The 15,070-nt window shown below is 45.6% G+C and overlaps 1 protein-coding gene across 2 annotated transcripts; it reads right to left on the bottom strand.

The window, feature by feature from the left end:
• Rit1 (Ras like without CAAX 1) lies at window positions 1-13,469 on the bottom strand. Of its 2 annotated transcripts, none has more exons than XM_028890828.2 (6): window positions 12,687-13,469; window positions 12,208-12,352; window positions 12,005-12,061; window positions 3,470-3,543; window positions 3,084-3,275; window positions 1-686 (listed from the first exon to the last, which is right to left on the bottom strand). In XM_028890828.2, exons 2-6 carry the CDS (start codon window positions 12,311-12,313, stop codon window positions 456-458), a joined length of 660 nt encoding a protein of 219 aa, XP_028746661.1. In that variant the 5' UTR covers window positions 12,314-12,352; window positions 12,687-13,469; the 3' UTR covers window positions 1-455. The 2 variants fall into 2 exon arrangements, with proteins under 2 accessions (XP_028746661.1, XP_028746662.1); XM_028890829.2 differs by lacking the exon at window positions 12,687-13,469 and adding an exon at window positions 12,530-12,673.
• Between the last annotated feature and the right edge of the window lie 1,601 nt (window positions 13,470-15,070).

Here is a 15,070-nt window from a genome sequence, read left to right as displayed (position 1 = left end):
TTTTTGCTCTGTCTCCAAGATGTACAGTGTGGGAAAACAAGGCCGAGGTCCTTCTGGGAGACAGAGCCAGGGAGCTCAAGTTGAAGGTCAGCGGCGAGGAGCATACAGCACGAAGCTCCTTTTGTAAACACAGTCAAGTGCACACGGTATACACAATCGCCCGGGCATAAACGATTTACACAAACTAATTTACATCAATAATATAACCAAAACAATGGCAGACCAAATTCTAATGTGACGATGAAGGAGAAGACAGAGCTCTGATGGGCTAATAAATCAGAGTCAACTAAGACAGGACTTTAAATAGTGAATCATTGAAAACTCCTGGTGGACACGTCCCCCTCACCAGTGACATTTAGAATAGTGGAGAGGGAGCAAACAGCATGCTCATTATTGCAGATTGCTGGACTGCTCCGAGCAGCGCCACAGTTCACAGAAGATGCTTCACACTTCCCTCAAGTTACTGAGTCTTTCTTCTTCCTGAACGGTGACTTCAGCCTCTTCCACACGCTGCTCTTGGGTTTCGACTTTTTCTCCATGGCCAGCACTAACTCCTTTTCTTTCTTACGTATCTCCCGTACAAGAGCATGGAAAACGTCATCGATGTAGTAACGATAGGCAGCAGAGGTCTCAAAAAAGGGACAACTGAATTCTCTCGCCAGAGACAAGCCCTCCTCCTTGGAGACCTTCAAAGGCACAAACATGAGAAAGTGAATAGCGGGCAGCAGTGACAACTGTCGGGAAGAGTAACCGGGCGTCCCTGGGACAGAGGTCCCCATGGAGAGGGCAGCAGAGAACACAGCCCCCGGGACTGAGGGACCATGCAGTGCGCTACATGACTCCAAAGCATTCTATTTCCAGTGTATTTTCCAGATTTTTTTTAAAAAGACCGAGTCTCTTGTAGTCCAGGCTAGCCAAGCATGAGTCTGAACTTACAAGTCTTTCATCTACCTCTGGAGCGACTGAATTACAGGAATGTACTGGTTTTATGCAGTGTTAAGGATAAAGCCTGCATAATTTTGTTAAATTGTTTTTTTAAGACAGGGTTTCTCTGTGTAGCCCCAGCTGCCCAGGAACTTTGTTTTGTAGATCAGGCTAGCCTCAAACTCAAAGATCCATCTGCCTCTGTCTCAGACCCAGCTTCCTGCATGTTAAGCAGATACTCTACCAACTGAACTACACATCTTTTCTGAGACAAAGTCTCTCACTGGCCCGGAGCTTACCACGCCGGCAAACCCCAGGGCTCTGCCTGTTTCCATCTCCCCAGTGTTGGATTATAAGCACACACCACCATGCCTGGCTTTAAAAACTAACAAAAAACTAAAACCCAGCAGGGCAGTGGTGATGCACAGCTTTAATCCCTCACTCAGGAGGCAGAGGCAGGTGGATCTCTGTGAGTTCAAGCCTGGTCTACAGAGTGAGTTTCAGGACAGCCAGGGCTACACAGAGAAACCTTGTCTCAAAAAACCAAAACAACAACAAGAAGAACAAAAAACAAGCCAAAACTGGACTCGGGCCCTCTTACAAGCACTTTACTGACTAAACCGAGTCACCTTTCAAGGTGACTTTTGGAACAGATATCAAGCAATGTCACGTAAATACAGATATTGATGATGACAGTTTTCTTTATACTTTTGCTTTGTTTGTTTGTTTGTTTTTTGAGACAGGGTTTCTCTGGGTAGCCCTGACTATCCGGGAACTCACTTTTGTAGACTAGGCTGGCCTGGAACTCAGAGATCCACCTGCCTCTGCCTCCCGAATGCTAGGATTAAAGGCGTGCGCCACCATCGCCCGGTCTTATTTATATCCTGGATTATGATTATTTTATGTGTATGGCTGCTTTGCCTATATGTATGTCTGTGAACCATGTACGTGCCTGGTTCCCTTGGAAGCCAGAGGTATCAGATCCTCTGGAACTGGGAGTACAGATGGTTCTGAGCCACACCACGTAGGTACTGGGAATGGAGCATAAGTTCTCTGCAAGAGCAGCTGGTGTTCTTAAATGTTTAGTTAGCTCTCCAACCCCAAGTTTTAATTAGTTTTATTTTATTTTATTGGTTTTTTTGAGACAAGGTTTCTCTGTGTAGTTTTGGTGCCTGTCCTGGATCTTGCTCTGTTGACCAGGCTGGCCTCGAACTCACAGAGATCTGCCTGCCTCTGTCTCTGAGTGCTGGGATTAAAGGCGTGTGCCACCGCTGCCCAGCCTGATTTTATGATTTTGAAAGTTCTTATTTATTGTGTGTATGTGTGTACAATGTGTGTGTGAAGGCGCCCAGCACCTGTGTGAAGATCAACAGACAACTTTGTGGAATTGATTCTCTTTTATCTTTATGTGGATTTTAAGGATTCAGTTCAGCCAGTGGGTTTACAAGGCAAGCAAGCGCCTTTACTACTGAGACCTCGTGTCAATAAAAGCTACTTCTAATTTTTTTTTTTTGCGGCGGGGGTTGGAGAGATGGCTCAGTGGTTGGGAGCACCGACTGTTCTTCCAAAGGACCTGGGTTCAATTCCCAGCACCCGCATAGCCACTCACAACTGTCCTTAACTGACCTGACACGCTCACTCAGACATGCACGTAGGCAAAATACCAATGCATATAAAATAAAAACAAATAAATTAATTTTTTTTTTTTTTTTTGCGGTATTGGGGATTGAACCCAGGCCCCTGTGTATTTAGGCTCTACCAACTAAAGCACATCCAAACATCATTTCTGAAGATTTAGGAAACTAACAGCTCATGATTCTTTACGTAATGAGTACTCTGTTGGCATCTCTTTGTTTGCTAATTGACTGAAGGGCTGAGCCTAGGGCTACACAGCCTAGGCTGGCCTCAAACATATGGCGATCCTCTTGCCAAGCCTGTTAAATGCTTAGCGTACAGGTTTAAGACACAGATAGCTTATTATGTGTCTAAAACCCTGTGCACTGGTTTCTAAAAATCCAGACTTTTACCTATAATAACAGGAAACTAATAGCTAGAGGGACATTTCCAAAGCTAGGGAGAGGCTAATTGTCATTTTCTATTTGGAGGCAAAGCAATCTTCCAGAAAGCAGTGGCGGCCCGTGCTAGGCCTTCCTTCTCACCTGTCTCAGCTGCTTCAGGTCGGACTTGTTTCCCACGAGAACCACGGGTGTGTCATCAGTGCGTCGGACGCGGTAAATCAGCTGTTTAAACTCCCGAACTTCGTGGAAACTGCGACGGTCCGTGATGGAGTAACAGATGATAAACCCTTCTCCTGCCCTCATATACTGATCCCGCATGGCTGTAAACTCCGCCTGGAGGGAAACAGAGGCCCATAATGCATTGCTGCAACTTGGGCCTGCGCACACCCTGGCCACTTCAGAGTAAAGCAACAGCGTGTCTATGACCTGCCGTCCTGAGGCCGCGCATGAAAAACTAACAGAGACAAACTAGTTGATACTGTCCGCAGAACGCTGCCCCCCTTCCTAGAGGTTCTGGGGTTTAGTACCTGCCCAGCTGTATCCAGAATGTCCAGATTGGCAGGCTCATCGTCGATGCGGATCCGGATCTTATACGCATCTTCTACAGGAGGGGAGGATGGGAAGAAGCAAGGATTTGAAAACTTGTCCTACAAGAGAAGCCGTCCCACCCAATTTTAATTATTTACTTATTTATTTATGTACTTATTTATTTTGGTAGAGCCAGACCTCCAATCCAGGGTTCAAAAGTTAGGTAGTGTTCTACCACTGAGCGATACTCCCAGGCTTCATGTTCTTACATTTGTTTTTCATGTGTGTGGTATGCACACATGTAAACGTATGAATGCCCGTGTGTGTGTGTGTGTGTGTGTGTGTGTGTGTGTGTGTGTGTGTGTGTGTGTGTGTAGGTGCACGTGTGTGGAGACCCAGGGTTAGTGTGGGTCTCACTAGGCAGCCTGCTCACTGAAGCCTCTGTCCCTGACTTGGGAGGCTGGAATTACCTCTGTTCTGGTATTCTGGGATCTGAAATGCAATCGGCTTCTAGCTTAAGCTCTAACCTCCCAGCATCTCCCCAGTCCACCAATTCCTTTTTTAAATGTTATTATTAGTGGCGTGTATGTGTGTGCAGGGTATATGTGTGTACATGTATGTGGAGGCCAAGGGTCAGCTTTATGAAGTCTGCTTTTTCCTTATACCTTTATCTGCAGTCTAGGGATGGGAATCAGGTCACTAGGCTAGCAGGGCAACCGCTTTACCTGTTGAGCCCTCTCACTGGCCCCTAAGTTGTTTTTATGTGCTTAATTTTCTCACGATGCTGTAAATTCACCAAAATATATAGATTAGTGTATACAATAATGTTTACCTTTGTTCACAGGTAGTTATGTATCTTTTTGGTTTTGTTTGTTTTTTTGAGACAGAGTTTCTTTGTGTAGCCTTGGTTGTCCAAGAATTAGCTCTATAAACCAGGCTGGCCTTGAACTCACAGAGATCTGTCTGCCTCTCTCTCCCAAGTGCTGGGATTTAAAGCATGCACCACCACCCGGCAGGGTCATGTTCACAGCTATAAATCTAAACCTAGAAGTTAATTCTGAGCATTTGAGAAGCAGAGGCAGGAGGATCTCTTTGAGTTTGAGGCCAACTTTGTCTGCGTTCTAGGTCAGCTCAGCCACAGCTACAGAGGGAGATGCTGTCTAAAAAAAAAAAAAAAAAAAGAAGGAAGGAAAAAGAAAGAAAGAGAAAAAAAAAAAAAGGAAGGAAGGAAGGAAAGAAAGAAAGAGAAGAAATGAGAGGCTGGAGAGATGGCTCAGCGGCTAAGAGCACTGACTACTCCTCCAGAGGACCCGGGTTCAATTCCTAGACCCCAAATGGTGGCTCACAGCCATCTGTAACTCCAGTTCCAGAGGAACCAATGCCCTCTGTAGGGAACCAAGGTGGGCATCAGGTACATACATGGTACACAGACATACATGCAGGCGAAACACTCATACAGATAAAATTAGTATTTAAGAAAATGAAAGAAAAAGAAAGAAAAGGATTGTCTTGGTCTGTGCTGCTGCCGTGAGGAGACACCACAACCAAGGCTCTTCTGAAAGAGGCATTTAATCAGGAGCTTGCTTACAGTCTCGGGGGGTTAGTCTGCTGTTACCGTGGCAGGGAGCCAGTGGCAGGCATGGTGTGAGAGCAGCAGCCGAGAGCTACATCCTGGTGCACAGGCAGAGAGAGAGAGAGAGAGAGAGAGAGAGAGAGAGAGAGAGAGAGAGAGAGAGAGAGAGAGAGCGCAGACTGGGCCTGCCAAGGGCTCCTGCAACCCCAAAGCTCACCCTCAGTGACAGACTTCCTCCAACAAGGCCACACCCCCCAGTCCTTCTAATCCTTTCAAACGGTTCCACTCCCTGGGGACCAAGCATTCAAATACAGGAACCTGTGGGTGTCGTTCTTATTCAAACCACCCCGAGAATTCCCAAAGAATTTCTTTAAAATATTACGCCAGGGGCCGAAGGAATTGGCCCAGCTGGCAGTGCTCAGCAAAGCCACCAACCTGGCAACTTGAGTTAGAATCCTGGAGCCCACACAAAACTAGGAGAGCACAGAGCCCACAACGTTTTCCTTTGACTTTCAAACACGTGCCGTGGCATGTGTACCACACACACACACCATGCACACACCACAGGAAGATTCTGACTGCCGAGCGTAGCGGTGCACGCTTTTAGTCCCAACTATATAATTTATTAAAGTATAGGTAAGGCATTAGGCTAAGTAAACTGTATACACAAAATCACTTAATAGTCACAATAATCCAGTATTTACCCATTATGATTATTTCCATTTTACAGCAAAAGAAGGTAGGCAAGGTATGGTGGCACACATCCTTAATCCCACCACCAGTGGAGCAGGCAAGGCACAGAGGCAAGCAGATCTCTGAGAGTCTGAGGGCAACTGCAGTTAATTGGTGATGGAGCCAAGATTAAACCCAGGGCTACTGGCTCAAATTTGGGGCCATGCACACAGCATATGCCACAGTTCTCCTTTATACCTCAGCCCAGAGTGAAGTTTTAAAGGTTGGAGTCCCCATGCCCGGACAGTCTTTAAAGACTTACATATTTTTATTTCATGCATATGAGTGCTTTGGTTGAAAGTGTACTATGTATGTGTTTGATGCCCAGAGATGTCAAAAGATGGCACCAGATCACCCGGAACAGAGTTATAGATGGTTGTGAGCTGCCATGATGGTGTAGGAAACCGAATCTGGGACCCTGCAAGAACAGCTGGTGTACTATGAAGTATCCCTCACAACTTCACTGTTTTCTAGAAAATGTCCTAATCCCTTCGTAGCAAAGCCAAGTTCTCTTCTGCATATTACTGTTAGTTGTAATACTGGGCATTAAACTCAAGGTCTTAAGCATGTGATGCAAGCATGAAATATCTTTAGCCCTGTTTAAAAATTTTAAATTTATTACTTTTTTGTTGTTTTTTGTTTTGTTTTGTTTTTGAGATAGAGTCTTACTATGTAGTCCTGGCTGGTCAACTTGATACGTACACCAGGCTAGCCTGGAACTCACAGAAATCTGCCTGCCCCTGCCTCCTAATACTTTTTCTTCCTTAAAGCACCGAAGACAGAACCTAAGGGCTCTGAGAGACAAGCGCTCTACCACTGTGATATACAGGCACCTCCTTCTCACTGTGCTTTGCTCTGCGAGAGGGTTTCACTCTGGAGCCCTGTCCAGTCTTTAGTGAGTGGTCATCCTCTTGCCTTGGCCCCCTAAATGCTGAGAATAGAGGTGAGAGCCACTATGTCGGGCGGGCTCTTTTTACTTTTGAGAGGTCTCATTAAGTTGATCAGGCTAGTCTTGAACTCAGTCTGTAGACCAGGTAGTCCTTGAATTTGTGACCCTCCTGCCCCAGTAGCTCAAAAAACATTCCAGGCCTGTGGCCTCCAGCCCAGATGTATTTTATTTTTGAGACAGGGTCCTAAATAAATTGTCCAATCTAGCCCTTATACTTACATCCTTCCTCAGCAAATAAGATTTCAGGCATGTCCCACACCAGAGTTGGAAGTTAGGTAGAGTTGTGTATGGCTATAACCCTCGGACTTAGGAAGTGAAGGAGCAGAGTCAAGAGTTCAAAGTCATCCTCAGCTACATAGTCTGACCTACATGAGATCCTGACTCAACGCTTACCCTAAATTACATTTCAGTACAATTAGAATACCACCAAACTACCCACTACCAAAACATAAAGAAACGAGGTCTCTTCTCTATGTTTTCCAGCTGGCCTTGAACTCCTGGTGCGAGAGATCCTACTGCCTCAGACTTCCAAGTACTGGGATTACAGGTGCATGCTAGCACACCTACCTTTTTTTTTTTTTTTTTTTTTTTTTTTTTGGTTTTTCAAGACAGGGTTCCTATGTAATTTTGGAGCCTGTCCTGGATTAGCTCTGTAGACCAGGCTGGCCTCAAACTCACAGAGATCCACCTGCCTCTGCCTCCCGAGTGCTGGGATTACAGGCGTGCGCCACCACCGCTCGGCCTCACACCTACCCTCTTTAATGTAGATTTATACTAATCTTGGAAAATACAGAAAAGTAAAAGAGAAAAAAAAAGCCCATTCAATATTTTCAATCACTTAAAATTAACCGGGGGCTGGAGAGATGGCTCAGAGGTTAAGAGCACTGACTGCTCTTCCAGAGGTCCTGAGTTCAATTCCCAGTAACCACATGATGGCTCACAACCATCTATAATGAGATCTGGTGCCCTCTTCTGGCCTGCAGACATACATGCAGACTTCTAGAACACTGTATACATAATAATAAATAAATCTGTAAAAAAAAATTAACTGCCACACATGGTGATACAGGGCTTTAATCCTAGAACTGGGGAGGAAGAGGCAGGCAGATCTCTGAGTTCAAAGCCAGCCTGGTGTACAGAGCGAGTTCCAGGACAGCAAGAGCTACACAGAGACAAACCAAAAAACCAGCCACATACATCCCAAGATATTTCCTCTTAACATTTTAAAATTACATTTTTTTTTTCTTTCTTTCTCTCTCTCTCTTTTTTTTTTTTTTTTGGTTTTTTGAGATGGTTTCTCCATGTAGTTTTGATGCCTTTCCTGGAACTCACTCCAGGAACAGGCTGGCCTCGAACTCATAATCCCGAGTGCTGGGATTAAAGGCGTGCGCCACCACCGCCTGGCATAAAATTACATTATTTAATGGGTTCTGTGTACATGTGGGCACACAAATGCCACACAGGACAACTTTCAAGTGTGAGACTCAAGGATGGAACTCAAGTTATTAGGCTTGGCAGTAAGCATCTGGTGAGCAAACTCGCCAACCCTTGGCACAGCATGGCGACGGGGGTGAGAGGACCTGCAGGAATTGCTCCTTTCCTTCCATCATGTGAGGCACTGGGATCAAACTCAGGTCAGACTTGGTGACAGGTGCCTTTACTGTCTGAGCCATCTCACAGGTCCCCAACATTAGATTTTAATTTCAGTCACATATATATGTGCTTCTATGTTCGTATGCTGCGGAATAATCCTTCTGTACACTGTGTGAATCTATGTTGCTGTGACTGGTTTAATAAACAAGCTGACTGGCCAAGAGCTCAACAGGAAAAAGTCAGGTGGGAAAACCAAACTGAGAATGATGGGATGAGAAAGGGCGGAGTCAGAGAAGTCTTGGGCCAGATGGAGAATAAGTCGGACACACAAAATGGGATAAAGGTAAACACCACAAGTGTCAGGGCAGCACACAGATGAATAGAAATTGGTTAAGTTGTAAGAACTAGTTAGTAACAAGCCTGAGCTATTGCCTGAGTTGGTTATTTGGGAAGTGGCTGCCAGTTATTTGGGAGCAGGTGGTTGGGACAAGAAATCTCTGCTTATATAAGTATACACACACACACACACACACACACACACACACACACACACATGCATTTATAGTGCTCAAGACACATGAGCATTTGCTGCTGAATCATACAATACTGTCAGAGAGCAGCAGAATAGGGTAAAAATGTACTGATTTATGGCTCCTGCAGATGACCTGGGTTTGGCTCACAGCACCCACATGAGAGCTCACAACTTTAACTCCAGTTCCATAGGATCCAAAGCCCTTCTTCTGCCTCTGCAGGCACCAGGCAACTGTGGTGTACAGACAGACATACAGGAAAACATCCATAACCATAAAATAAAAATAAATCTTTTTTTAAAAGGCAGTTTATGAGGCAGTGGGTATAGATCTGCAGATGGGTATTTGCAGAATATACGTAAGGCCTTGAATTCAATCCACAACCCTGCAAACAAACCAATGAAACCTTCTTGGGGTGGAAAAAGTATGAGGTTTACATTAAAAATAAGAGAGCTGGGGATGCAGCATGATAGTCATGTGCTTGTCTAGTATGCCCAAGGTCCTGAGTTCAACCCCAAGCACAACAAATAGTGTTTAACATCACTTACAAAAAAATTACATACAAAAAAGAAATAAGGGATTGCTTCTGGAGTTCTTTTGGTTTTTATTTTGTTTAAAGATTATTTATATTATTATGTATGTGCATGACTCTGTGTGTGTGTGTGTGTGTGTGTGTGTGTGTGTGTGTGTGTGTGTGTGCGTGCGCGCAGAGATCAAGAAGACACCTTTGTAGAGTCAGGTCTCTCCTCACACCTTTACATGGGCTTTGCAGAAATTCGGGTCACCAGGCTTTTGGGGCAAGCACCTTTCCACCGATGCTAAGGTGGTGGCAATTGCTGCAGATTTTTGCTTTCAGCGAAGGAGACCTGGGAAAAGTTGGATTTCCTTCTTCAAGTTTCAGACAGTGCATGCTCCTCAGCCTCAGGGTCCTAACTCTCTCCCCTCAAGTAAGTTCCGGAGTCACACTGCCTTCTTCAGTGGCCAATTCACAGGTCCATCCCAGTTTGTTCCTACAGTTTGTTCAGCTCACATCTCAAACCGTGTGACGGTCAGTGAACTAAACTACACTACACATTAACTGCCATGTTAAAATCAAAGACCATCAGTGGCACTTGTGAACCAAGTGAAGATGAGCTCTGGGCAGTTGGTCAGGATTATAACACAGGACAGTAACACAGACAACATCATGGACATGACAAAAGAAAATTTTGCCTTTTTTGATAGTTCTAAAAACCTGCAGAGGAGAATAAAGAAGGTGTAGGAGCATATCTACCCTCCTACAAAGGAGTAACGTTAGGACATGGGCCACCAGACCCTGAGGCCTGGGCCAGGGTCTCAGTGCCCAGCCCAACTGAGGTGATCATGTGACATTTTCTAGCCAATCTCTAGGTGTGGCTGGTTCTCACCACAAACAAGGGCAGAATAACTAGGTGGGTGTGGTAGGCTGTCGGCCAGGCTTCCCACACTCAGGAGCCAGCAGTGTAGGAGGGCAGGGGTGGCAAACACATCCTGCCAGGCGGAGGACAGATACTGACCCCGCCTGGCCACCGAGCACAGGCGATGTCTCTGTAGTGAAGCATCACGAGAACTAAGACAACTTTGAACTTGGGCTCTGCACTGGAGGCCTTGGGTGAGTGGCCTGGAGCTACAGCTTGGAACTAAGTAAATGATCCTAAACCCTGAACTGACTTTATTCGGAGTTCCACAGCACGGTTTCAATCTCTGAAACAATGTTCTGAAGTTGATATAGCAGAGCTAGGATGCAACTCGGTGGGTGGTACAGCATGTACTTAGCCTGATCCCTAAGCACAAAAAATAATAACTCCCATACACTGACAAGACAAGTGTTCCCATTTTCCCCAAACCCAAGTAAAGCATATGTTAAATAAGATGACCACAGGCACAGAACGGCAGGCAGGCTTTTGTTTTTCTTTTGACAGAAGATCTCACTAGTATTCTTGGCCAGCCTAGAACTCTTTATGTAACCCAGACTGGTGATGAATTCACATTCCTCTTGCCTTTGCTTCACGCTGGATTACAGATGTGTGCCATCACTCCCAGCTAATGGCAGGGCTTTTGTCCCTCCTCAGCCCTACTTTTCCTTTATCTAGTCACTCAGAAGCGAACTGCTGCTGGGTGGTGGTGGTGGTGGTGGTGGTGGCACACGCCTTTAATTGCAGCAGAGGTAGGCGGATCTCTGAGTTCGAGGTCAGCCTGGTCTACAGAGTGAGTTCCAGGATAGCCAGGGCTACACAGAGAAACCCTGTCTCAAAACAATAACAAAAAAACCCCACAAACAAACAAACAAGCAAGCAAACAAACAAACCAAAACTGCTTCCTCATGATTTAGGGGTGAGGAACATTCTTAGTCTACAGAAAATAGCAATTGATAACAACAACAACAACAATACAACCCACACACTATAGAGCTGGGCACGGTGGCTCATGCCGGTAATCCCAGACTAAGGCAAAGGGGGTGCTATGTGTTCAAGGCTAACTGGGGCTCAACCTTTAATCAAAAGCAAACGACACAACGTAAAACAAACAACACAAAACAGAGCTGGGGACACAGCACAGTGGTAGTGCTTGCCCGGGATGCTTGGTTTGACGTCTCAGGTTCAATCCCCAGTGTGGAAAAAAAAAGACTGATTTATTCTATTGGCACTCTACCAACATTCGACAGCCAAAGATTACAAAGACAAAGAAGACGTTGCTATGTAATGAGCTGCAGGGATAAGGAAATAAGTGGAGAGCTTCGAGGGGAAGTTCGTTCGGCTCTAAGAGTTCAGCCGGCTGGCTCTACGTGTTTTTCTGCTTCCTTTTGTGGAAGTTCAAATCAGCTGACTCATACTAACAGGGTTAGTCTCATGTCAGACCCTTAGAAGTGACAGCAAGAAAAGGTTTCCTCGAGCAGCCTGTAGACTTGCCTTTAATCTAACAATACAGAATACATCCATTAAAAAAAGGCAGTTCGTCTATTCACGCTCAACCTAACCCTAGGACTAAGGAGGGCATATGTACATGTGAAGTCTCGGGAAAAAATACTCAACTGTTTATCCTTGTGTCTAAGTAAGTATGAATCACGTACACAACACGTTAATCTATTAAGATACTTTCACAGGACGTACCTGGAAATAAAAATGAGGATCCGACTTACCAATGGTGGGGTCGTGGTCTTCTGGGAATCGGTGGCTGATGAACTGCATGGTCATGGCTTCAAAACAAGAAACGGAACTCAGGACGGTGACCACCAAGTACGTCAACGACCAACTGTGCACAAGAGGCTGTACCCGTCTGGCCTGGGGACTGGTCCCTCAGGCACTGTGCAAACTTTGCTGACCAAGGGAAAAGGTTACCTACCACTCTTCCCAACGCCACCGGCGCCCAGCATCACTAGTTTGTATTCCCGTGATAGCGCTGCAGGGCTGCTACAGCTGCCACCAACTGGGCGAGCTCCAGAATCCATTGTCCTCTAGAGCAGTCCCGGGCCCCTGGGAAAGGCCGCCTAGAGAAGGCACAAAACACTCAATTCAGGATGGAGACGCTCGCCACCGGCTAGGAGCCTCAGCCTCCCCAAACCCCGCGGCCTAGCCTGCTCATTGCGGAACGCTGAGAAACCCATGTCTTCTTCCTCCCCCGTTAGGTCTCAGTCCCAAAACACATCATAGATCGCTAAACTTACTTTTTCCAGGAAAATAAAAGAGAACCTGGACTTCTCTTCAGATTGAGGCAGTGTAGCAGTGAGGGAGGAGCCGGATGAGTGCTGAGGGCTGGCTGCCTGGCACCGCCAGGTCTTCTCTCGGTTGCCACCCCAAGCCCCAAGCCCCGTCCCTGCCCACCTGTGCCTGTAGCTCGGAAGTCAGTGCTCAGTCCGGGTGGCAGCCCGCGTTCCTTCCCGAGCGGCGCCGCACAGCCCAGGGCCCCGCCCGGGTCCAGGAAGATGGCGCCGGTGGGCGGGGCGTGACGCCGGAGCCCCGCCCACAGCCGACAGAGAGTCTTCCACCCCACGCCTAGTTCTGACTCGCAAAGCCCTCTGGTCACGTACTATTTCTCAAGGCTTGCACGTACGTAAAATGGGTGTTCCACTAACCGAAACAGAAACCTTTAAAGTGAGTAACTTAGGGGGAAAGAAAATCTGTCACCAGGTGTACAGCAAAAACACCCACATTTCCTCATTCTTACCAAAATACAGGATTTCATTTAGGGTAAGTATGGTAATTGCTACATAGCAGTGTTTTCTTTTTCCAAAAAAGCTGTCACATCTAGAGTTCTTGGAACCAAGACCAGATTTTCTTAGCACCCAGTTATTCTAGTTGGAGTTCTGTATTTCAAAAATATTAAGACAGATACTAGCCAGATACGATGGTACATGTCTATAAACCCAGCATGAGAGGTGGTGTTGGCAGCAAGCAGATCAAAGGTCAGTCTTTTTACATATTAAGTTCCACATTACCTGGGCTGCATGAGACTCTATCTTAAAAGCAGATCTCTGGAGAGATTATCAGTAGTTAAGGCACTTGTTGCTTTTGCATAGGATCTGAATTTTAGTTTCTAGCACCTATACGGTAGCTCACAACCATCCATACCATGTTTCAGGGCATCCACCACCCTCTTGTGTCCGATTGCAGGTCCCAGGCATGCAGGTGGTGCACATATTTACATGCAGGCAAAACATACATACACATAAATAAATATTTTTTTTTTAAAAAAAGCAGATCAGCCAGGTGTGGGGTGCCTTTAATCCTAGATATCAGGGCAGAAGCATACGAATCTCTGAGTTCAAGGTCAGCCTGGTCTAGAGTTAGTTCCAGGACAGCCAGGACTACACAGTGAAATCCTATCTCAAAACGAAACAAAACATAAATAAAAAGCAGGTCTCATGAATTCCAGGCCAGTAAAGGCTACATAGTGAGAACCAGTCTCATAAATAAAAGATCCAGCACGAACTGAGCACTATTTTCATCCACTCAGCTCATCACAGACAGCAAAACTTTACTGCATTATGCTTGCAATCTCTACTTCTCTTTTCTGTTGGAACAGGGGGTAGATTCGAGCATCCTACCTACGATTTCGTTATGACCAACAGATAAACCTTCTATGAAAACATTTCCTCACTTTTTCATTTGGTGTGGTGAATAAGTATTTTGGAGTTGTTAGGAAAGTGTTAAGTGTGTAAAAGAATAGGTTAACTAGCCAGGCGGTGGTGGTGCACGCCTTTAATCCCAGCACTCGGGAGGCAGAGGCAGGTGATTCTGTGGTCTACAGAGTGAGTTCCAGGAAAGGTGCAAAGCTACACAGAGAAACCCTGTCTTGAAAAACAAAAACAAAAAGACTAGGTTAACTAGGACTATAATTGCTATTAGAGTGTGTGGTATTGTGTTCCCCAAAATATTGTGCATGCTAATAAACTGGGTAAAGGTAGGTTGTTAATTTTTAGTAGTTGAGTGATGATAGTTCATTTTGGTATAGTTTAAATCCTTTTATTTCTAGGGTAATAGGAATCAAACCTACATCTAAGAATGCAAAATTCTTCGTGCCACCTAAACACCTTATCCTAATACTAGTAAGGCCAGCTTATTAAGCTCTCAGGTGTGCAGTTTAAGCTGCCTCCAATTCCTTGGTATACCAGTGCTAAGGGAAGATCAGGAGCAGGCAGAAAGGACCATTAAGGGTCCTTTATAGTCCAAGCTGACCTCAAAACCATAGCAATCCTGCCTCAGTCTTCCAAGTGCAGTACTGTCTTATTTTGAGGGTCTCAATCAATCTCATGTGGCCCAGGCTAGCCTCAAATTCAAAATCTCCCCATCTCCAGCACCTGAGTTCTGGGATATGTGCCCTCATACTCGACTGCAGCTTTTACAGAACAGGGTGTGATGTTAAACAGCTATCCTCCAACCTACTCTAGGAGTAGAGAAGGGTGACAATTTCAAGGAGTCTCATCAACTTGTTAAGACCCTGTGCTGGTAGTTTAAATGAGAATGCCTCTAAGGGCTCATGTTTGAATGGTTGGTGCCTGGTTAGTAGAAATGTTTGGGAATAATTAGTAGCCCTCAGCTACTGTTCGAGCACCATGCCTGTCTGCTTCCAGACATGATTTCATGGACTAACACTGTAAGCAAACCCCCAGTTAAATGTTTTTCGTGTTTTGTTTGTTTGAAGTAAGAGTTGCCTTGGCTGCCCCTTTCTGAAAGGAGACAGAAGAGGAGGAGTGGATTGGGGGAGT

The sequence above is a fragment of the Peromyscus leucopus genome, chromosome 6, assembly GCF_004664715.2.
Source record: "Peromyscus leucopus breed LL Stock chromosome 6, UCI_PerLeu_2.1, whole genome shotgun sequence".
In the NCBI taxonomy this organism is placed as follows: Eukaryota; Metazoa; Chordata; class Mammalia; order Rodentia; family Cricetidae; genus Peromyscus; species Peromyscus leucopus.
Note: the sequence above shows the minus strand (reverse complement) of the source record. Positions and strands in the feature narration are given on the sequence as shown.

Coding starts and splice junctions, on each gene's coding strand:
- Rit1 (XM_028890828.2), bottom strand. CDS start 12,313: ATGGATTCTGGAGCTCGCCCAGTTGGTGGCAGCTGTAGCAGCCCTGCA. Junction 12,062..12,207: donor CGGTGGCGTTGGGAAGAGTG/GTAGGTAACCTT, acceptor CTTGTTTTGAAG/CCATGACCATGCAGTTCATC. Junction 3,276..3,469: donor TTCTGGATACAGCTGGGCAG/GTACTAAACCCC, acceptor GTTTCCCTCCAG/GCGGAGTTTACAGCCATGCG.